Source organism: Puma concolor, chromosome A1, assembly GCF_028749965.1.
Source record: "Puma concolor isolate L17-30 chromosome A1, mPumCon1.1.hap2, whole genome shotgun sequence".
NCBI classification, from domain to species: domain Eukaryota; kingdom Metazoa; phylum Chordata; class Mammalia; order Carnivora; family Felidae; genus Puma; species Puma concolor.
In genome coordinates this window covers 222762580-222786411 of record NC_141667.1, presented here as the reverse complement: position 1 = coordinate 222786411, position 23832 = coordinate 222762580, and the positions used below count along the sequence as shown (strand labels likewise).

The 23832-nt window shown below is 47.7% G+C and overlaps 1 protein-coding gene across 6 annotated transcripts in view; it reads left to right on the top strand.

Annotated features, from left to right (window-relative positions):
- ATP7B (ATPase copper transporting beta) overlaps positions 1-23832 on the top strand; it is a 77166-nt gene that overhangs the window by 26958 nt on the left and 26376 nt on the right. For 5 of the 6 annotated variants that reach the window (XR_015253473.1, XM_086712771.1, XM_086712783.1 and 2 more), the window contains 6 exons: positions 6196-7450; positions 14772-15029; positions 17100-17263; positions 19077-19238; positions 21353-21429; positions 23194-23368. Coding sequence is in view for 5 of the 6 variants with exons in the window: in XM_086712771.1 (XP_086568897.1) it covers positions 6196-7450; positions 14772-15029; positions 17100-17263; positions 19077-19238; positions 21353-21429; positions 23194-23368 (2091 nt within the window). In the remaining variant the exon portion in view is untranslated. Of the gene's footprint in view, positions 1-3053; positions 3350-6195; positions 7451-14771; positions 15030-17099; positions 17264-19076; positions 19239-21352; positions 21430-23193; positions 23369-23832 lie in introns of those variants that run through there. The other variant, XM_086712780.1, reaches the window with a different exon arrangement.

The window sequence follows — 23832 nt, the reverse complement described above, 5'->3', positions numbered from 1 at the left end:
CGCCTGGGTGGTTCAGTCAGTTGAGTGTGGGACTCTTGATTTCTGCTCAGGTCATGATCCCTGGGTCATGGGATCAAGTCCTGATTCTGGGTCCACGCTGGGCGTGGAGCCTGATTACGATTCATTCTCTCTGTCTCTCTGTCTCTCTGTCTCTGTCTCTCTCTCCCCCTCCCCCCATCTGTCCCTCTTCCCCGCTCACATGCTTTCTCTCTCCCTTGCTCTAAAAACACAAATATAGAACCCAAGGCATTTTCTTCTTTGCCTTAGAAAAAGTACAAAACCACATGTGTTTTCTGATGGAAGCTTTTTTTTTTTTAATTTAAATTTTAAGAACCGAAAAACATAGACAGTCTCACCCACAGGTAACCTCAATTTTATGTATTAATAAATCTGCCTACATACAGGTTTAGCAACAAGACATTGATTCTTCCTCAGTGGAGGTTTTAGAGACTGACGCCAGTCCGCCTGGGTGTTTCATGTGGGATCTTTTCTTGAGTCAAACAATCTCTTCGGACCCTCCCTCCCTTAGGAACCTCTGACATCCAGGGATTTCTCAGATAAGGGTAGGGCCTGGCAGTGACTCATTCACAATGTATTCCAGAGGATGTGGAAGGTCCCAGAACCACTGCCACCTCTCCTTGCGTCCTGCCTCCTCTTGCAAATGGAGTTGCCTTGAAATGCATTTGCAGTTAGGAATATTGAAGGGAGCAGAATGAGGGCCAGTGTTCTGCTGTAGTTTTTCTGAAGTACCAGAGACCCCGAGAGGTGACATACTAAGGGGCGAAGGCCCGACTCAGAAGCCAGCAGCCGGGCTCAGGGCTCCCGGCTGCTCCTCTGCCTCCTCCTTACTTTGCTCACTTGCTGAGGTGTTAGCCTGTTCCTTATGTGGCAGGTAAGATGTGGCTCTTTTTCCATGTTCTTCTGCATCTTGCTTTTCTGCATTGCAGTCTCCTCCTGTAATTAACATGGCTAAAAGGAAAATGTAACCTTAAATGTTGTTTTTAAAAAAATAGCCTGCTGGACTTTTGAGCCGGATTTAAATCCTAGCTCTTACTTAAATTGCTTTGTGACCTTTGATAAATCGGAGTCTGTTTCCACAGTAAAATGGTGATAAGAATATCTCTTTGTAGAATTATCTTGAGCATTAGAGATATAAAGTGCCGTCCCCATAAAATACCACTGAGAACCATTAACTATTTTCTCTTATTGGATCTGCGTGCGTATGGAAGAACCAGGACTTCTCTGTATTTTGAAAGCTCGGGTGCGTAGAGTTGCGTGGGGTGGAAGTTATATGCTGGAAGAATTGCATGCATGTGTATCATTTTTGCCTTCAAAGTTGTTAAGGGTGTCACACACCCTTCAAGGTGAAAGAAGTCTCAAGGATAAGTGGGCGAGCGGTGTCCTTAAGGTTGACGGAGATCCAAGTGAGACTAAGAGCTCTCAAAAGTGGCTCTAGCGGTCCTTGCTTTGTGCACACGGTAGAATTGCTCTTTGATTTGTGGTCACGGGCATTTTCTACAAGGCATGTCATTTCTGGGCTTTTCAATTTCAGTCTGGCTTTGAAACCTTTCATCAAAGCGTGGCACCCCATTTCCAATTTCTTCATACCAGGCTGGCCTGTCTGCACATCTTTTTTTCCTTTCCTGGCTCCATCTTGGTGAATCGACCACTTGTATTCCTTTACCCGTCTTTTCTTTTACAAGCCCTGGCACTCACAGCAAAGTCCACGTGCCCTGGGTGTCCAGAGAGTAGCAGAGAATTGAAGTTCATGTTTGGATTCCCCTCTGTGGAATTTCCCCCTCCTCCTGTGTTTCCAGTCCCTTCTAATCCTGATGCCCAGTATACTGATAGTTTGTTAAAAATTCCAAAGTTAGTTCTTCCCCAGTGTGTTGTTGGGCTTGCCAAAGAAGTAAGTCCCAGATGTCTGTTCTCAAGAAATATACAATTCAGTGAGAATTAGGCAACATTAGGGCTTCCATAAAGTTTTCCCAGGACACACTTTGTTCCCTGGACCCCCTCTCCAATGTGCCCTTAAACCTCAGCGTGTTTGTTTGAATTCATTTGAGTTTCCCCCCTGACAAAGATTCTCCTCACTGAGGAATGGAATTAAAACCACACACACGTACCAATTGTATACACTTAAAAACTATCCAAACACCCAGCAACAGTTATGAGGTTGCTTCTAAACCGGCAGAGACTTTCATGTTTCATAAAGTTGTGTTCCGTGCAAAGAAAGCTTTGTCTTTCGTAACTGCTTGTCTTTAGGAACCTGCCTGTCTAGAAGGGGGGCCTCTGAGTATTGTTTGCTACAAACAAATAGCTTCTAACGCTTCTGCAAACCCTTTTGGCAGGAGCATAGAACCCATAATCCAGGGATTAAGAGCTAGCATTGTGGCCTGGGATTTGGTGAGTTATAGCTAGATCTACCTAGGACCAAAAAAATAAGTTGGGTAGTAAATCATTAGGGATTGTTTTTCCAACAGACTAGGTGATTGAGGGTTATGTCTTGTTTTAGGGAGGCCATTCTACTTATTAAGATACTGTATTAAAGCAAGTGTCCTTGAATATCATAGTTTTTCTTTTAGCTTTTTCAATTAATTATTTAATACCGGTTACAATCAAGTCACGGTTCTGGATCTCCTTTTACTCCTGTGTGTGTTTTTTTTTTTTCTTTAATTTTCAGTTTTAAACTATTTTTTAGAATTTGGTAATGTGTGCGCGTTGTACAATAGGTTATACGTTGAAAAATAACTCTTCCTCCCCTCTCCTTGCCTCAGCCCCTGATCCTCCTCAGACTCTGTACCAGTTTCTTATGCCTTCTCCCAGAGCCCGTCCATGTATATACAAGTAGCTATGGGGATAATACTCCTTTGCTCACAAATAGGGCTAGCATGCTATGATAGAACGAACTTTGGTGACTCTCCCAACGAACTACAGCTCCTTGTATTTAAGCCCTTATATAATTCCTTCCCGTACTGACTGAGCTTGGCCATGTGCCTGGCTGTGGCCAATGGTGAATTAGCAAATGTGATGCGAGCAGAGGCTTGGTAAGCGCTTGCATACTGGGACTTGTTCTCTGGGAATGTTCACTATTGTGACACTCCCTCTCGGAACCCAGAAACCACCAGCTGTGAGATACCCAGCCTAGCCACGTGGAGAGGCTCCATGGAAGAGAACTGAGGTCTCTGCTAACAGCTTCCAGACAGTCACCGACATCAACCTGCCAGCCATGTCGCGGACAAACCATCTTCTTGGAAGTGGAACCTCCAGTCTCACTGAGGCCGCCCCAGACGATGCCATGAGGAGCAGACAAGCCTTCCCCGCTGAGCCCTGTCCAAATTGAAAAACTGTGAGCTATCTCTCTGAGCCACTAGATTTGGTTTGTCAGGCAGCAACAGATAACTAAAACACTGTATTCACCGTAAATTCTGTGTCTTGCTTTTGTTCACTGAATGATATATTTGCTATTTCAGTATATTTAGAGCTGCCTCATTCCTTTTTTAAGAGCTGGAAAGCATTCCTCTGTATAACTGTGCAATAATTTAGTTAATTGGCCTCTTATTGATGGGCATTTATGTTTCCGGTTCTTTGCAGCGTTTAATATCTTTGTTGCATGCTTGCTTTTATACGTGAACAAATATATTTATTGAGTAAATTCGTAGAGATAGAGTTGTTGGGCCAAAGAATATTTGGATTTGTCATTTTCATACGTAGTGCCAAGTTGCCCTCATGAGAGGTGATGCCCCCACCAGCTCTAGGGACTGCGTGGATGGTGCCAGCCTGAGTGGTGAGAAGGGCCACCGTGCTATTGGAGTGTTACATTTCTTCCTTACTATTGTTTCTGCAGATGTTGAAAAGGCGTTTGCATTTCCTGTTTGATGGACTGCCTCTTTTCTGTTGGATTGTTGGCCTTTTTCTTTTTAGAAGGAGCTCTTTACATTTTAACAAAATTAGCTCTTGCTTAGTATGGAGCAAATCTTTCTCCCCCCCCCCCCCCCCCCGGTTTCTCATTTATCATTTTCCTTGGTCAGAGCCATATTTTCTCTTATTGTGGTTAGATTTATCAGTCTTCTCTAGCTTTTGGATTTTCTTGTTTTTCTGTTTCTTTTCTTGTATTTAGACTTGCCCTTGCCTGAGATTGTAATGGGTATTTTCCTATGTTTTCTTGTATTATTACTATCTGAGGTCTCAGAAATATCTCTTGGTGTATAGGTCCCAAATTGTGTTTTTCCCAGTTATCCACTTAATACCGTTGTGCTATGTCATCCTTATCGTATAGTGCACTTCTGTACCACAGGTAATTTGATTTGTACCACAGGTAATTTCAGTATATTTATTGAATGCAATGAACGCTTGAGTGGCTATCCCGTAAATTACTTGTTTACTTTTTTTTTCTCTACTATTTTAGGGAATACTACAGTGAATGCTGTTAAAACAGTTCTTTATAATTATTAATCCCAGACTAGCTTCGGATTTCCTTTGTGGATGTACAAATGAACATTTATAGTCTGCTTTAGAAGTTATTTAAACTTTCAGGGCACCTGGGTGGCTCTGTTGGTTAAGCATCAGACTCTAGATTTGGGCTCCGGTCATGATCTCGTTCGTTGTGGGCTGTGGCCCCGCATCGGCCTCTGCACTGACAGTGTGGAGCCTGCTTGGGATTCTCTCTTTCCCTTTCTTTCTGCCCCTCCCCAACTTCTGCTTTCTCTTGCTCTCAAAATAAATAAATAAACTTTAAAAAAAAAGGTTAAGGTTTTGTTAAGGTTCTCAAAAAGCTGAAGTTGGAAAGATAGGCATTTTATTTTATGCACAGGGTTACGGAGAAGGTCAATCCATGTAATGGAGATTCATCTGAAGATCTAAGTAGGATTGTGTAAGCACAGAGACTGACATGCTTTTTTGTCACATACCATAATATGTAAAGGCCTGTTCCCGAATTTCTGAAGCATGGAATAGTACTGGTATAAAAACTGCATCTAATTAGGAGAGTGGTGAGCCTGGGACCCTGTGAAAGGAGGATTTGGTTTTGTGAGTGGAATAGGTGAAGCCACATCATTATGAGAAGTCAGGAAATTATGTGTATATACTCTGGTACATTAAGAAGATGGGTCCACTTAATTTGGTAAAACACTTTTAATTTTAGGTAGCGACCACAACTGTCCTGAACACCCAGGAGGGCAGTGACGCTCAGTGGAGGCAGAACAGAGAAGTTCCCCCAGCTCTTGGCCTCCTGCCCCTCTTGGCCCAGCCACTCGTGCTCATTTCCCTGGCTCGAGGAGCATACCGCCAGGCCTTTTTCCCCAGGCATGTGGTCTGACCCCACGGGGCCTCGGAGGTCGGCATTCAGAGCAGGTGCCCTACGGTTGTTGAATTTAACCCCTGCTGAGAGAATGACAGGGACACCCCTAGAAGGAGATACAGAAGTCAGGTGTTGCCTATTCTGTGTATGTGCATTGCAGCAGCACCCCCAGCATTTGAGCTCAAAGGACCACGTTCTGCAGGGAGATTTCAGGTATCAGCCAGAGGTGAGGGGGGCTCTGCTGAGAGCCTCCGCCCTCCCGTTGTGGGCCACTGTGCTGTCTGCCTCTGCTGGGGGCCTGCCACGCTCATTCTGTGCACGTGAGCTGCATCACACTCCCCTCCTTCCCTGTAGAGACCTCCACGTCTTCGAGGTAAGGAAAACAAGGTGGGCAGTTGACTTCTAGGTTCAGAGTCACAGAATGTTCAAGCTAAAAGAAACCCACTGGAACCATTTCATTTGATAAATAATGTTTTTATATCTTCCTTTCCCTGCATTTAATGTTGTTATACTCTCAGGATGTTTTGACACCAGTGGCACTGTTTTCCATTTTCTCAGTGCCAGACAAGCTGGGATATTTTAGCAAATATTAAGCTTTTTTAAAAAAAATATTTATCTTTGAGAGAGAGAGAGAGAGAGAGAGAGAGAGAGTGTGTGTGTGTGTGTGTGTGTGTGTGTGTGTGTGTGTGAGTGGGGGAGGGGCAGAGGGAGAGAGAGAATCCCAACCAGGCTTCCCACTGTCAGCACAAGCCCGACGCAGGTCTAGATCTCACAAACCCGGGAGATCATGACCTGAGCCAAAATCAAGAGTCTGACGCTTAACTGACTGACCCACCCAGATGCCCCACAAATATTTAGTTTTAAGGATGAAAAAGTGTTATTTCTTTTCCTTTTAGATCCTGTCTAAACATTCTTTGCCCGCTCGTGTCTGGGAGCCAGCAATGCAGCAGAAGCAGAGTTTCGCCTTTGACAATGTTGGCTACGAAGGTGGTCTGGACAGCGTGTGCCCCTCTCAGACGACCACCGGCACCATCAGCATTTCGGGCATGACTTGCCAGTCGTGTGTAAAGTCTATCGAGGGCAGGATTTCGAGTTTGAAAGGCATCGTGAGCATTAAGGTTTCCCTGGAACAAGGCAGCGCGACTGTGATCTATGTGCCGTCGGTCCTGAGCCTGCCGCAGGTTTGCCGTCACGTCGAGGACATGGGCTTCGAGGCCAGCATCACAGAAGGAAAGGCCGCCTCCTGGCCCTCGAGATCCTCGTCTGCCCTGGAGGCCACGGTCAAGCTCCGGGTGGAGGGCATGACCTGCCAGTCCTGTGTCAGCTCCATCGAAGGCAGGCTGGGGAAGCTGCAAGGGGTAGTGAGGGCCCGAGTCTCCCTTGGCACCCAGGAGGCAGTCATTACTTACCAGCCTTATCTCATTCAGCCCCAAGACCTCAGGGACCACGTAAACGACATGGGATTTGAAGCTGTCATCAAGAACAGAGTGGCACCCGTAAGCCTGGGACCAATTGATATTGGGCGGTTACAGAGGACCAACCCAAAGACCCCTTTGACGTCTGGTACCCAGAATCTCAATAACTCTGAGACCTTGGGGCACCAAGGGAGCCGTGTGGTCACCCTGCAACTGAGAGTAGATGGAATGCACTGTAAATCTTGTGTCCTGAATATTGAAGAAAATATAGGCCAACTCCCAGGGGTTCAAAGTATTCAAGTGTCCTTGGAGAACAGAATTGCCCAAGTACAGTTTGACCCTTCTCTTGTCACCCCCGAGGCCCTGCAGAGGGCCATTGAGGCTCTTCCTCCTGGGAACTTTCAAGTTTCTCTTCCTGATGGAGCAGCGGGGAGTGGCACCGATAACAGGCCTTCCACGCATCTCGCCTCCGCCCCCGCCCCCGCCCCCGCCCCTGCCCAGGGAACCCGGATGCAGGGCCTGTGCAGTACCGTGGTGCTTGCCATTGGTGGCATGACCTGTGCGTCCTGCGTCCAGTCCATTGAAGGCCTGCTCTCCCGCAGGGAAGGGGTGCGGCGAGTATCAGTCTCACTGACTGAAGGGACTGGAGTGGTGCTCTATGATCCCTCTGTAATTAACCCGGAAGGACTCCGAGCTGCTGTTGAAGAAATGGGATTCAAGGCGTCAGTCGTTTCTGGTACGTAGTTGGCCCACGTGAAGCACACCCTGGGGTCCTCTCCTTTCTCCTTGCATCTTAGGACATAGTGACAGCGGCCACACTCACTGCTCACTGGCCAATGTTGGTGACAACATTCTGCAACTTTTCCTTGCGTGTCAAGTGTATCAGGATAGAAGAAGTAGAATTTCTGGGTGTATAGCCTTTGCCTCTCGTGTAGCTGGGAATAAAATGCTAAGTTCTTTGCATTTTTCTGAAGAGAACTCTGACTCTGTGTTCTTTTTAAAAAAGAGTCCTGTGGGGCCAGGGGGAACATCAGGCTCTTCTGTCTCCAGAAGAACCATCATCACACTCTCTGAGATTTCTCTGCCCAACGAAACAATAAAAACAGAACCATAGTCTCACCTGGATCCCATTCTGTTGAAAGTGGGAATTGAGGGGATTCAGTGATGACTGCCCTTGCCCTCCTTGATGGCTGTGGGTAGAGGGGTGCATTTCTGCCGGGCGCCCGGGCCTGGGAGTGGTGGGCTGGTGAGCGAGTGAGACTCTCCTGAGAGCTTATGTTGTAGCCCCGTGTGAGCCGGTGAGCTCCAGGATGGGACGGGGATGCTGGAGGCCAGGAGGCAGTGCAGTGTGCTGGGGTTGCTGACAGGAGCCCGAGCAAGCGTGAGGACTCAGGAAGGTGGAGAGACGGGCGGGACAGCAGGGGGGCCACTCTGAATGGGTCTGAGTGTCAGCTGAACTTGGACTTGACTGTAAAGGCCAGGGGGGTCAGCAGTGGATTTTTTTTTAAGTTTATTTACTTCTTTTGAGAGAGAGAGAGAGAGAGAGAGCAGGTGAGGGGCAGAGAGAAAGGGAGAGAGAGAATCCCAAGCAGGCTATGTGCTGACACTTGGGGCTGATCTCATGAACTGTGAGCGTGTGACCTGAGCCAAAATCAAGAATCGGATGCTTACCCGACCTCGCCACCCAGGCAGTGGATTTTAATCAGAGGAAGCGCAGGTGAGTTTGCACTTGAGCTGGCCAGTCGGTGTCAGTGTAGTGTGGATGGAGGCACGGAGGCTGTGTGGGAGGCTGGGTGAGAGGAAGTGGGGCTGGAGGTCAAGAGACGGAATAGGACGACATTCAGGAGGTTGGGTCCAGCAAGCTTGGTCCAGAGGAGGGGTGTGATGGGGCAGGCCGTGGAGGAAAGGGAGAGCCGGCGGGGAGCCCTAGGTGTGCAGTTGCCAGAGGCCAGCTTGAATTCCTGGAGAGTGGGGCTGGAAATGCAGATTGGAGTGGCAGGAGCCAGGGGAAGTGACGGAAGACCAGGGAAAGCGAGCATGACCGGGGAAAGGCAGAGGGAGGAACGTGATGGCACTGGTGTGGAAGGAAGGGGTGTCCGGAGGAAGAAATTGTCACAGACAGGGACGGCACCCTGGAAAGAAAGGAAGCCGTTTCAGGGGCCTCAGGCTCCGTGCAACTAGGAGGTGGGGGAGGCTCCGGTGAGCCCAGCTGCATGGTGGAGCCGCAGACCTCCAGGAGCCGAGCCAAGCGGCGGTGGAGAGGTGATGGATAGGTGTGGGGGGGTTCAGAGCCAGGCCAGAGATGAGGAAGCGCGGGACATGCCACAGCCAGCTGTGTGGGCAGCAAGGTTTTAACCGTTTGGGTCCCAAGGTACTGGCCTCCTGGGGGGTTGAGAGTTGCAGGCTAGACCAGGACAATACAGTGCCAGCTGCGGGCACTCAGACTGCGCTGCAGGGCGGTGGCCAGCCCGGCACCAGGAGGGGCTCGTGGGCAAAGCCCCCCGGCCGCGCCCAGGGCCAGCTGGACTGGGCCTTCCCACATGTACTTTGCAGCGGCCGCTGAGATAAAGTGCGTCTCCTTGGAAAGGTCCCCTGTCAGTGGGGCTGGCCTGCACTTACACCCTTAAAGGCAGTGGGTAAGTCATGTGGAATCACTCGGCCCCGTTCTGTACTTTGTCTTTTGTACCACGTTTCAGGAAGGAGTTTGTTTTTAAACAAAAATCAGTAAGGAACACACAATGGAACAGTAAATCCTGTACTTAAATGGTAGGAAATGTAGTACAGAGTCATCATCTGCTCTATTTGTATGAGGTTTCAAGTCTTTAAACAGTAGAGTCAGGTTGTTGGCAGTAAAAAGAAATTTGCATTGAACTGCATAATCCAGAATAATTGGATTTGACCAAGTAAGCCTAGAAAGAAAAGAACAGTGATTTTTATTGGACAGAATTATGTGTTTAGCCCAAGAGGTATTTAGTGTACCAGATTTAGCAAATAAAATATAGGACACTTAGTTCAATTTGAATTTCAGATCAACAGTGACTAATGTTTTGGTATAAGTATGTCCCAGGCAACATTTGGGGCACGCTTATACTAAGAAAGTATTTGTTGTTTATCTGAAATTCACATGTAGCTGGGCGTCTTGTATTTCACCTGGCAGTCTTAATTTAGGATAAACCGTAAGTGTGCCGTTAACTATCATTGTAGCCCCTTAGATATTAGAAAAGAATTACGTGTATTTGATTGGTCATTCTGGATTGACCAGGAAGAGGGGCTTCTTGAGCACAGTCTTCAAACCAGCTGATTTGTTTCTCCTTGGACTCAGCAGCACCCAGCACATAGTAGGTATTTGTGAAGGAAGCGAAAGAGAAAGAAAATAACAGGCTGTGACAAGCCGGCTCGTGGGGTAGCTCAGTGATGGGATTTAATCCAGGAGCTACTCAGACATGTTAGAGAGCCGAATAACCAAACCAGGGAATGGGAAGGAAACCCAAGAGATGGCTGGTAGCAGAAGCTGGCACCCCAGGCAGGAGGGTGCCACCGGAGCCCAGGGGCTGAGGTCGCCTGGTGGGAGCTGGCTCACTACTGGAGCTACTAAGGGAGAGGCCGTGGCCAGGAGCTGGGCTCCTAGTAGGTAGATGGGAAACACATTAGGTTTCCCCCATTTCTGTCCTGTTTCCCACTTGCTACCTCCAGTGTACCAAATTTAACCAGAAACCAGTTGACAAGGGAGCCTGGAAAAGTGGTTTTGCAGGGTCAGCCCCCTTGATAATGGAACAGGGAGAGGAAGGGGAATGATCAAGAGCATGTAGGCAAGTGGCAGGCACTGAATTTCAGTCAGCTTATTTGACAGCTAAAAATACATTAAGATCTGTTTTTTATCTAGAAATCAGCTCTGCATTTGTGGACTGGTTTGCCTGGTAAATATTTTTTGTATGAATGAATTAATGGATAGGTGATTGGATATATGAATACAGTGTGAGGAAAAGTCATCTATCATGTATGACATGTTCCCCTCAGCCTTGTAAATGGATAATGTCACTTCTGGGGCACTGTTCCCTCATCCCAGCACGTACTGAGGGTCTTCTGGGCCCCAGGCACTGTGCTGGCCGCCGTGAGTACTCGGAGTCCATCCAGGACCTGCCCACATGCAGCTTATACTCTAACAAGGAAGCAGATCAGAGACCCATCATCCAAGGCAGGTTGGAATACATGCGACAAGGCAAGTGTAGGTAAAGCACTCTTGAGATTCAAAAGATGAGAAAAGCCAGCATCTGGTTGTGGGGCTCCCAAAGACCGGATAATGGAGGTGACACTGAAGCTGGGCTCGGGTAAGACTTCAGAACGTGATGGCATCTCAGCAGGCAGAGAGGGGCAGGACCACACACCGGGAAAAGTCGGAGGAGACATGAGCTCCAGCTTGTCTCGGGAGCAGTCTGGCTTGGGTGGAACTTGAATGTAAGTAGTGGAAGATAAGGTCAGACGGGCCAGCATCCTGGTACAAGCCACCATCAGCTGTGTCCACTAGACAGGCTCCGAGCTAGTCTCTCCTTCCTGCCTTTCAGCCTTACAGTCTGTTCCCTGCCCAGTATTCACAGTAATCCTGTTACTCTGTTAATACTCTGAAACCTTCCCATCTTAAGAGGGAGTCCTTAGGGTGATCTAGAAGCCCCCTCCCCCCGACTCCCTACCTTTCTAACCCCTTTCCAATCCTCATATCAGTCTTGTCCTCACCTCAGGGTCTTGTACCTGCTATCCCTCTGTCTAGAATATTCTTACCCCAGAATCCACATGGTGTACTTTATTTCACATATACTTTTCTGGGATTTTCCAAAGCATGTGTAATTTATATTTAGAAATACATAGATTTGTATTATACATAGTGGTTTTGTAATCTCTTTCACCCCACAATTTATCATAAACATACTTATAGGTCCGTCTATATGTCTGCAACACCATGTTGAGTGGCTGCAAATCATTCCGTCGTATGGATGCACCGTAACTTAGTCATAACCAGTTTCCTACTGGACTGTTCCCATCTACTTCATGTGCATGTGATTGTAAATAATACTGATGGGCATCTTTGAGGCTAAATTTTGTGCACACAGTTATTTCCTTACGGTAAATACCCGAAAGTGTAATTGCTCGGTCACAGAGAGTAAACATTATTTCATTCCATTACAAATACTTATTGTGCCTCTACTAAGTGCCAAGCAGTTAGAGGTACTGTTTTTGATAATATTGTCAGGTAGACTTCCAGAAAGCTGAATGCCCACCCATAGTATTAGCATAGATTGATAAAGAAAAACGACCCAATAACATAGTCTTGTTTGGGTCTTGTTAGTTTAATTCAACTTTCTTTAGCAATCTCCAGAAGCCCCGAATTTAGTTGAGTTAGATCTCAATGTGGAAGAAATGGCAATGTGTAAATTATAAGTCAGTAAGGGGGGTATGAAATTCTCTGTAATAGTACAAATATTAAAGTTGTTGACCACAATATTTGGATAGACACGCAGGTGAATCCAGAAAACAGATGATGGACTGGGAAAATCAGGAGAGGTTGGACAGGTGCAGGAGGGTTCATGGGTATGGGAGGGGTTGATGGGTACAGGAGGGTTGGACAGGTATGGTTGGGGTTGTTGGCTACAGGGGGTGATGGGTGCGAGGGCGGTGATGGGTATGGGAGGGATTGATGGGTATGGCAGGGGTTGATGGGTGCTGGGGGATTGATGGGTACAGAAGGATTGGATTGGTAAGGGGGGGGTTGATGGGTGCCGGAGGGTTTGACAGGTAAGGGAGGGGTTGATGGGTACTGGAGGGGTTGATGGGTGCAAGAGAGTTGGACAGGTAATGGGAGGGGTTAATGGGTGCTGGAGGGGTTGATGGGTAGAGATAGAATGTCGAGAGGCTGAGGCTACAAAACAGCTTTTGTGAATTTGAGATCCAAAGGCCAGAGTCATTTTGAACAATGACAAAGTCCAGGAGAGTACACCTGTGCTGATGGATGGAGGTGTGGTCTCTGCTTCCGGAAGGTAGAGGGGTCCTGTAAGGCCAGGTCCTTGGAGGGTTTTCACTGAAGGTGCTGGAAGTGTTGATCAACTGGACTCTTAGAATGAGTTTCGGAAGTAGTTTTTAGCACCTTTCAGAAAATGAGCAAAACATCCCAGGATGTGAGATTTATTTAGAAGAAAAACTTTGCAAAGTCATGGCCTATCGTCAGTATAGGTTAATGCCAACTTCTATCTTCTGCAGCTGTGGATTTTCAAATAGCGAGAGTTCGTTTTTTAAATGATGTAATTATCTTTTGTATATACTCTTAAAGGTCCTTTCTGTTATCAAATTCTGTTATCAAAAGGTCTGACTTTCTGGAGTGATGAAAACTTTCCACATCTTGACCTGGGTGATTAGTTACGTGTGTGTGTGTATGTATATATATATATATATATATATATATATATATATATATATATACATATATATATACATAGTTACGTATATATATGTGTATATTTGTATATATATACACATGCGGTGGGCAGAAAAATACATAGTTACATATATATATATATATACGTATACGTATATATATATATACATATATATATGTATATTTGTATATATATACACATGCGGTGGGCAGAAAAACGGTCCCCAACAGCGTCTGCACCCTCATCCCAGAACTCGGTGGGGGAGAGGGTGGTCTTTTTGGTTTATGGAGCTGGTTCCACTGGATATCCAAGTGGAAAGAAATTAACTCTAACTCTTACCTCTTACCTACACAAAGTTAAAATGCAGGTATCATAGGCCTGATGGGGAAGTTCATTAAAATAGCAGCTTCTAGGGGCGCCTGGGTGGCGCAGTTGGTTAAGCGGCCGACTTCAGCCAGGTCACGATCTCGCGGTTCGTGAGTTCGAGCCCCGCGTCGGGCTCTGGGCTGATGGCTCAGAGCCTGGAGCCTGTTTCTGATTCTGTGTCTCCCTCTCTCTCTGCCCCTCCCCCGTTCATGCTCTGTCTCTCTCTGTCCCAAAAATAAATAAACATTGAAAAAAAAAATTTAAAAAAAAAAAAAAATAGCAGCTTCTAGAAGAAAGCAGCATGAACATTTTCACTGTTTAGGTAGCACGAAACATACTAACCATGAAAGTTGGTTTAGTTGGTTGATAAGTCAGACCTCATTAACATTCGGGACTTCTTTTATCAAAAGAGACACCATTAGATGAGAGTGTAGGTATGGAGCACAGACTGGGAGCAGATACTTGCAGTGCGGACCCATGACAAGGATTCGTGTCCAGAGTACGTACAGGACGTAGGCAAACGATAAGAAAAAGGCAAACAACTCAATAAAGGTGTGTTGGGTTGTTTTGATTGTTGTAGGGAAGGAGTGAAGGACTGCTAACCAGAATGTGACAGTGGTTAAAGGGACAGATCCTGGAGGTAGAGACCTGGTTTAGAAATAGCTTCATTACTTATCACCTGAGGAATTCGGGGCACATTTTTAAATTTCTTGTAACTCAGGGGCACCTGGGTGGCTTAGTCGGTTAAGCATCTGACTTCAGCTCAGGTCATAAACTCGCGGTTCTTGAGTTCTAGCCCCACGTCAGGCTCTGTGCTGACAGCTCGGAGCCTGGAGCCTCTTCGGATTCTGGGTCTCCCTCTCTCTCCCTTCCTCCCCCACTTGCACTCTGTCTCTCTCTCTCAAAAATAAAGAATAAAAAAAAATTTCTTCTAACTCAGTTCTTTATAAAATGGGGGCGATAGTCCTATGTACCACAGCTGTTTTAAAGGACGTGTGCTTCGCAGAGGGCCTGGTGAGTTCTTCTTGTTGTCATCATCTAATTAGAGCACTCATCCAACTGGAGCATTCCATTCTTGAGTATTGGCATCTTTTCATGTGTCTGTCACTGTATGCCTCTGTCTCTAGTTGTGGGGAGGTGGGGGGCAGTGATGGAAACACCAACCTTCATGGAGCTGTTTCAAGAACTTTGTCAGGCTTGAACCTCCTGTTGTAAAAAAAGTTCTTTGTTCTTTTAATCTGAATGATTTCTTCCATTTTATCCTAGAAAACTGTTACAGCAACCATGTTGGAAACTGCAGCGCAGGTAATTCCACAGTGCACACCACAGCTGGCGGACCTGTGTCTGTGCAGGGAACGGCTCCCCACGCTGGGGGGCTCCCTGAGAACCACAACCCCGGCAGCTCGTCAAAGTCCCTGCAGGCCTCTACAGCAGTGGCACCACAGAAGTGCTTTTTACAGATCACAGGCATGACCTGTGCATCCTGTGTGTCTAACATAGAGAGAAACCTTCAGAAAGAGGCAGGTAAGCCATCTACACACTGAACTGGGGAAGCTGCGTGTAGGCTGTGAGCCCCTGCGGTCAGCAGAATGGGCACTGTGCTCTCCCTTCACGATCCTCATTGACTCAGTTTGTCAGCAGCCCTGATACTCTGGCAGCAAGTTCATTAGGTGATGGTAGAGATGTTTGTCTGATGTTCTTGGGCAATTGGCATTCTTCTGCTTAGGAAGTATGTAGTTTGTTTAAGATAAAATGTCTCCGAGTAAGTTAGTGAGGGGCAGTCCAGTTTAAAGGTCGGGGACATTCCATGGGTAACTTCCTCAGCTTGTCCTAGTGGTGGTCTTTATCTCCTCCACCCCCACCCCCAGTCCCATCCATCAGCCTCCAGCTAGCGCATGAATACGTAGCCTGCAGTTTGCAGAGAAGTTGCAATTTTGAATATTCTGTCCTTTGTCCCTGTAAATCATAGGGTGTTACGGAAGTGCCCAAGTTTTATCCTCTGGACTACATTTCCAGTACTGTCTCTGAAACCTGAAAGTGCAACAAAGATCCTGTCCCACTTTTGTTTGGAAAATATCTTAACCATGACGACCTTGCCACCGGAGTCCCTTTCTCTCTTTCCATGTATCTCTCTGCTCAGATTCCTTGGCCATCACAGCCAGCCCCAAATTAGGATGATGTGTCTCCAGCCTCTTGTTCCCTATGTTTTATCGTGGCTGGAGCTCTAGAAAGACTCTTCTCAAATTTAGGTGTTCTAAGAGTTTCTTTGTCATCCATGGGCTGGCTGTTCATAAAATATCCTACATCTCATGGTTCCTGTGTTTCTTTTCCTGACTTGCAGCCCTCATTTTTATTCCTTATGGCATCCTTTCTAAAGCACGTTTCTTTCTTTTATGTGAATGAGTCTTATTTCCCCCCTCAAACTCACAAATAATCTCACTGGATATACAATGGCATCATGTCCCAGTCAATGCATCGTATGTTAAAAATATTGCAAGTCAAAAATGCATTAAAGCTCAGTCAGTGAAGCATCAGACTCTTGGTTTTGGCTCAGGTTCACAGCCCCATGTTGGGCTCTGTGCTGATGGTACGGACCCTGCTTGGGATTCTCTCCCTCCCTCTCTCTCTGCCCCTCCCCCCTACAAAAATACATGAACATTTAAAAAAATGTGTTTAATACACCTAACCGACCAAACATCATAGCTTGGCCGAGCCACCCTGAAATGTGTCACAATGTGTATCTGTCACTCGTTGTCATGATGGCGTAGCTGTATTGCACAACACAGCGCTAGCCCCAGGAAAGATCCAAATCCAAATTCTGAAGTCTGGTTTCTAACGAATGTGTATCACTCTCGCACCAAAATGAAGTTGAAAATTTTTAAGCCAAATTAATTGTAAGTCGGGGTGGTCTGTAATCTGTAGGATTTCTCTTCCACTTCTGAATGGGATCAGAGCCTGAAAAAGAGTAAGGACAACCACTTTTGAAAGAATTTTTTTCTCCGTGTATGAAAAGTGTCTGAGGGCAAAGGACACCATTTAACTGACATTTAGTAGTTGCAGGCTGCAGACTGTATGTATCCCTTGCTGTGAGGTGTGGACACAGTCCGTGTCTTCTCCAGCCTGACTCAAAGCCACCCACCCCACCCCCCACCCCACCCTGCTGCCATCCCGGGGCCAGCAGCACAGGCATCACCTGGGAGCCGGGTGGACCTACAGAACCTCAGACCCACTCCAAACCTACTGAGCCGGAATCTGTAGTTTATCAAGGTCCTCGGTTGATTTGCCCATCAACATGTGAGGAGTGCTGTTCTAGAACAGTGGTTCTCACACTTGGCTGGTACATTAAAGTCGCCTGGGGAGCTTTACAAAAAGATGCCTGGCACCCACCCTGAGGGGTCCTGGTTTAACTGGTTTGGGTTTGGGGCCAGGCATGGTGCTCGTTAAAAGGCCAAGTGATCCTAAAGTGCAGTCCGGTTTGAGAACTCCTGTTCTAGAGGCTTCTGGGAGCAGATGTGTTTCTTTGTTAGGTTGTGTTGAATGTGTCATCCCAGAGGCCCTGCCTGGAGTGTTGTAACTGTGGCCCGACGGTTCCAGGTATTCTCTCGGTGCTGGTCGCCTTGATGGCTGGAAAGGCAGAGGTTAAGTACAATCCGGAAGTCATCCAGCCGCTGGAGATAGCTCAGCTCATCCAGGACTTGGGCTTTGAGGCTGCGGTAATGGAAAACTACACAGGCTCAGATGGTGACCTTGAGCTGATCGTAAGTGTAGCGGCCGGGCGGGCGCTGGGGCAAGAGGGCTGCAGGCATCTGACAGGGGCCGGGAAACTTCTCCCATTTTGCACGTATGCTGTGTGTTGTCGGAGTTGCGTTCTCCTTTGAAGCCAACAACAACGACCTGTTCATTTTGTGCAGGAATGTCAGTTATGCCACAGAGTCATAGGGGTACATCCCACTGGGTGCCTTCAAGGTGTGAGGAGGAGGAGCAGGTGGGTGGCGGGAATGTAGGAGGAAGAGGAGCTAAACATGGCAGCCACCCAGAGCTTGGTTTTGAGAGAGTTGAATATGACCACATTCCATAAGGCCCAGAGGGAAGCTAGAATGCAGAGATGTGGCAAGGCCAGGGGAGGTGAGTCGGTGTGGTAGCCAGTGTCAACCAGTGCCACCACAGCGGGGGAGGGCCGGCTCGTAGGCACAGGGGTGTCTAGAAGGTAATTGGCGACTGGCGTCCTGAAGCACACAGTCCAAGATGAACGGTAAGGGTGGTTGCTGTGCCTAGTGTGGACGGGGAGGGGATGGTACGGGCCTCGTTTTTCCTGTCTGTCTACTGTCATCTGCACATGACCGCAAATCACTGAAACATTGGGTATATCTAGTATTTCCACTATGCTGTGTTCACAGGCACTTCCGTACAAAGCTTTTTATGTGTAAATAAGGGGAGACTGTGAGTAATGCTGTTTTACTGAGGTGAAAGGGTCTTGCTTCCTTAACTGTGTTCAGTTGCTGCCATTAGTAGTAAGTAAATGTTTAAAGAAAGAGTACTAAGGACACGAGTGGCACTTTGAGCTCTTGATAAGTGAAATTCTTTGTAGAGCAAACCCTTTGCCCTGGACAGGCCTCCCAGTGTGTGGTCAGGTAACACGACCTGCTCTCTGGGTTCTAGCCCCGGTCATGCCCGCCACAGGAGCAGGACCCTCGCTGCAGACCCTCAGCCCCAAGGGGATACCTCTGCCTCTCTCAGACTACTGTGGAAAATCTAGATCACAAATATTATTGGGAAAGGTGAAAACATTAAAAAAAGATTGTTTTTAATGTTTATTTGTTTTTGAGAGAGAGAGAGAGAGAGAGACAGAACATGAGCGCGGGGAAGCAGAGAGAGGGAGACACAGAATCTGAAACAGGCCCCAGGCTCTGAGCCGTCAGTACAGAGCCCCAAGCAGGGCTCGAGCCCATGGACCTCGAGGTCACAACCTGAGCCAAAGTCAGACGCTTAACCAACTGAGCCACCCAGGCACCCCGGTGAAAACATTTTTTGAACAGTGTTTTTTATCTTAAGCTGAGCAGTATCAGTTATATCGTTATCACATGCTCAGACACCGGACATTTTATGTCTGTATTTAATTAGTATTCTGGGAAATGTTGACCTCTGATACTTGGAAGAGTGACTCATCTGACTTGCCTAAATACATATCCAGGGATGGCATGTCTCACTCCGTGATGTGAAGACACACAGCGTGGCGTGGCAACAGTGGCCTCACGGAGAGGGTAGGGTGGCTCACGAAAGCCCATCACTGTCAGAGCTGGAAGTGAAGCCTCGGTCTGTTGCCATCTGCTCAGTGACTGGCTACGTCTCTTGTCCCCGAGTTCGGGAAGAAGCACTGTTTCTATGCCCACAGCCCCTGGGGGAATGTTCCGGGTGAAAGTCCTGCACACAGGTCTGGAAGTGGGAGTCCAGGGCCTCAGGAAGGGTGCTGTGGAAGGAGGAAGGGCTCATGGCTACCTGTTAACCCAGCGCCCCGTGTGCCTTTGACGGGCTCCTCTCAGTCCTGAGTAGTATTTTTGTCTTGTGCGGCAGATCACGGGCATGACCTGTGCATCCTGTGTTCACAACATAGAGTCCAAACTCACCAGAACGAACGGCATCACCTACGCCTCTGTGGCCCTTGCCACCAGCAAAGCCCACGTGAAGTTTGATCCTGAAATGATTGGTCCGCGGGATATTGTCAAGATTATCGAGGTAAGTTGTTCATTTAAAAACATACAAACTAATGTAGTGTTGTGCATCAACTATACTTCAATTAAAAAAAAAAAAACCTTCCTTTTTCAAAACAGTGATTTATACACACTGTAGGAAAATGAGAAAATATAGCTAACCAAAAAAATTAAAAAGAAAAAAGTCACCTAACCTATCCTTCAGGTTTTCCCATGGAAATAAAGGTGGATCGTTTTAAAATAAACTGTGAAATCAAGTCAACATCAGACAGTCTGAGGGTGAAAATCAGTGAATGGGTAAGAAAAAGGATATTATTGTCTTAATTGCAGATATTCCTGGAGAAACATCAGTATCAGCAGGATACCTGGCACATGGGGTTTAATTACCTAAATATAATTGTGAAGTATTATTTAAGCCTGGACCAAACATCTATAGACCGAAGGATTGTTGGAAATGAGAAGAATTGTACTGCGTTTTACCACTATGTCAGGACTGTTCGTTGATGGGAGAGTTTGGTCGTTTCTCTTTTGGAAAATTACTTAGTGTTCATGCACTCCCTGCCTCTGTTCCCTCCCTCGCTTTGTCCACAGACACCGCCATTTCCTTTTTAAGGCCCGTATTCTACCACACCGTGAGCGGGTGAACATTAGTGCTGAGCTGAATGGGTGAAGATAGTCAAAACTGAACGAGATTAACTCGTAATGACTGATGGTCAGGATAAATGGAGTTCAGCAGGACGTTCTAACGCAGGGAAGCATCTTGTGGCAGGCCTGAAGTTGTCATTCATTTTCTCTTCACTGCGCGCGTGTTTAAGGGAGATGTTGTCTGTTGTGTGGCTTAGCAGAGCTCTTTGATGTGTGTTATTCAGGCTGCTGCCGCTGCTGCTAATAATTCTGTCCTAGAGGCACACAACACAGCTTCTTTATCAGGTGGAGAAAGATCCCCAGAAAGGTTAAGTGACTTTGCTCGCTGGTACCCAGCTAAAGGTTGCAGGACTGGCCCTCAAACCCAGACCTTACAGTTCCAAGCTCAGCGGCCTTTCGAGTTTTGCCACACCACAGGTCTTACAGAACAGCAGTGATGTGGCCCTGATGAGGCCAGGAAGTCAGACTGTTGTGCTCGTAGGCGGGAGAGTCGCAGGTGGTGCTTTGAGCACATGTCAGTCACCCTTCTTACTTACCATGCCCGTCCCGGCCCCCATTCTGCCCGCCGATCTCAGGGCGGTGCCGCCTTTATCCATGTCTGAGGAATATTGCCAATGTCTGGCCTCCGTTCTTGCATCTCTGGTGCATCTTTTCCTAATGTAATTAGGTTGGTATTAGTCGTAAAAGGATTTGTCTTTACACGGTCCTAGATGCTCTTTCTCCACCCAGAACTTTTAATTTTTGTGTGAAATCCCAACATGAGAGTCCGAGGCCCCTCTTTATATTGTGCTGACTCTTGGGACATTTCCTGACAGCTTTTCCTGTGTAATTTCCTAAAGGGGTCAGATCAAATAAGGAAGAGAGGGTCAGGGAGCGAGGCGGTGCAAGAAACGCTGAAAAGAACCAGCAGATTGCGGTACAGTCCCCATCTGGCTTCAGTGGGAGCCGCAGCGTGCAGGTGTTGAGGGAGCCAGGCTCTGCTCAGTGGGAAGGGGCCTGGGCTGGGAGTCCGGAGACCTGAGCACCAAGCACTGGGCCTCGCTCTTCTGACAGCACGATGGCTCTGGGCAGGATCTCTAACCTCTGACCTTCAGTTTCCTCATGCAGGGAATGAGTGACAGCCCCTGACCCCTCCATGTTTGGGGTTCTTCACACAGCAGTTCTGTGTGTCTAATTCAGCATTGATCAGCCTCGGGGCATGCTGAAGTTTCTTCCAGAACCTGCTGCCTTAGCCCACAGAAGGAATAGGAGTCACCGTCTGGGGCCACCTCCTTGGGGATGACACAGTCTGTGAGCATAGATGGTGCTGGACCTCTGACAGGACTTGTAGAATGATTTGGGAACGGAAGTCATGAACGGAAAAACCCATCCAGTCTTTTGAGCGATTTTCGAATGACTTTCTAATTTCAAAAGATGTAAAATGCTTTCTACCAACGCATGTTTTAACCAAGTACCTTCCTCCCTCTTTCTCACTTTTCTTTTTTTAATAACAAGGAAATCGGCTTTCATGCTTCCCCGGCCCAGAGAAATCCCAACGTGCATCACTTGGACCACAAGGCGGAAATAAAGCAGTAGGTAGAACAGAAAAGATTCGCTGCAGCTCTTGTCTAAGGGTCCCCTGCTCCGCCCGCCCCACTGGGCCTGACTGCCTCGTTCTGTGCTTAAGGGTGTCCCTGCCCGCCTGGCTTCCCACAGTGCCGTCCACATGGACTAGCTGCCTTACTACCCTTGTGACATTAACCCTCTAGAGGAGCGCTGTCCCGACAGACCTCCTCGCGATGACAGAAGTATTCTCTACCCTCAGGGCCCAGTCTGGGAGCCACCAGCTGCTGAGCTGTTCATGGGACTAAGGAACTGAGTTTTTAATTTCATTTGATCTTAACTGATTTTAATTTAGATAGCCACTTACAGCTGGTGGCTAACAGACAGGACAGCACTTAAGTTGGGATGGGAGGGAGAGGGTGTGGGTTTTTCCTTTTACAACACAGTATCTTAAGACTTTATTTGAAAGGGTTCTAGAAGTGGGGTCTGAGGGCAGGAAGCATGGTCACTGGAAAGAAAATGGCCTGGGAAGAAGGAGGCCTGAGTTTATTCGTTGATGCAGATGTGCACTTAGTCATTCAGCAAACACACGGGCACTGTTGTATGTAGGGCGCTATGCCTGGTGTTAGGAATGAGTGGGATACTGTCACAGCTGGGCTAGGAAAGAGTGGGTGGATCAGGTGGGTTAAGGGGGTCTGGGAAACCAACTAGCAGGAGACACATGATCTGAGCTTCAAAGAATGAGCGGAACTTTGCCAGGCAGTGGAGGTGGGGGTTGAGGTGAGAGTTCTCAAGGGGCATGGAGGTGACAGTGGGGGTGGCCCTCAGGGACTCCTGTCCTTTGCTCTGGTTGGCATGCCTGGAGGAGGCTAGGACTGAAAGGAGATGCACCTGGAAGGCCAGCGGCCGGGCTAAGTCCAGGGCCCTGGCGGCAGCCTGAGAGTGTAGACTTCAGTGTTGTAGGCCAGGGTCTGTGGGCCAGGGTGGAGACATGTCAGAGCTTCCACAACAGTCGGTGGGAATTGCATGGATGCTGACGCTGACAGGAGACCAGAGCTGTCACTGTGATGTCCATCAAGAATGCTTTACGGTTCTCACTGACTCTTTAATTTGTTTTAATATTTATTATTTTGAGAGAGAGAGAGAGAGAGAGAGAGAGAGAGAGAGTATGAGCGGGGGAGGGGCAGAGAGAGTGGGAGTCACAGAATCGGAAGCAGGCTCCAGGCTCTGAGCTGTCAGCACAGAGCCTGATGGCGGGGCTTGAACCCACAGACGGCAAGATCATGACCTGAGCCGAAGACGGACGCTTAACCGACTGAGCCACCCAGGCGCCCCAGTCACTGACTCTATTTTGAAGGTCAAACGTATAAGTATGTTCATAGTAATACAATTTTGCTCTTATCTGCTTTTTACTTGGGAGTCTGTATAAGATTTTATTTTGAAGAAAGAGCAGCAGGCAGCCATGTGGACTGGGATGTTCAACTTCCTGGGTCTAGATTCTCAGTTCTGGGCCTCAGTTGCCTCCCCTAGAGATTAGAGGCAACAGGTCAGCCATGGGCAGGCAGAGGCTGTCTGTATGTCCCTGGAACAGCCCTGAGAAGTGTGAACGTTTAGATATCCTCTCAGGTGGCGGGCGTCAGGGAGAGAACCTTCCCTTCATTTTCGTACCCTTGGCCGTCCGTCCCAGACGTGTGCCAAAGGCAAGTCTTAACCTGAGCCCCCAGGAGGAGACTAGCCCATAACCCAGCTGGCAGGTGACAGCTAATAGGTTGCTGTGCTGCTTTGCTTTGCAGGTGGAAGAAGTCTTTTCTGTGCAGCCTGATGTTTGGCATCCCTGTTATGGGTTTAATGATCTATATGTTGGTGCCCAGCAACGAGCCCCACGAGACAATGGTCCTGGACCACAATATCGTTCCAGGACTGTCCATTCTAAATCTCATCTTCTTTATCCTGTGCACCTTCGTCCAGGTGGGTATCTTCCCTCCCTGCCTCTGTGTGGCCAGCAGATTCTCTGCCCTGTCATGCCAGACACAGCCCATCAGCTTGGCTTAGGCGGCATTTTATCACAGCTTTCCTGCAGGGGCTGCTGTTTTCCTTTAGGACCTGCGGGGGGCACTGAAAGGACCTGGTTTCGCTGTCACTTTCACAGTGGTTGTAGGTGGTTGTAAGGTGTTGGTGACGCGGTGTGTCCCGTATTTGTTTATTGTTTAGTTTGCACTGCCTTTGTTGTCAAAAGCAGTGGCTCATGCCCCGAATGACAGGGCTGTGGTTCTGAGGAAATTATAATTTATTAAAAAATTGTTTTTAACGTTTATTTATTTTTGAGAGACAGAGACAGAGCATGAGCAGGGGAGGGGCACAGAGAGAGGGAGACGCAGAATCCAAAGCAGGCTCCGGGCTCCGAGCTGTCAGCAGAGAGCCCGACACGGGGC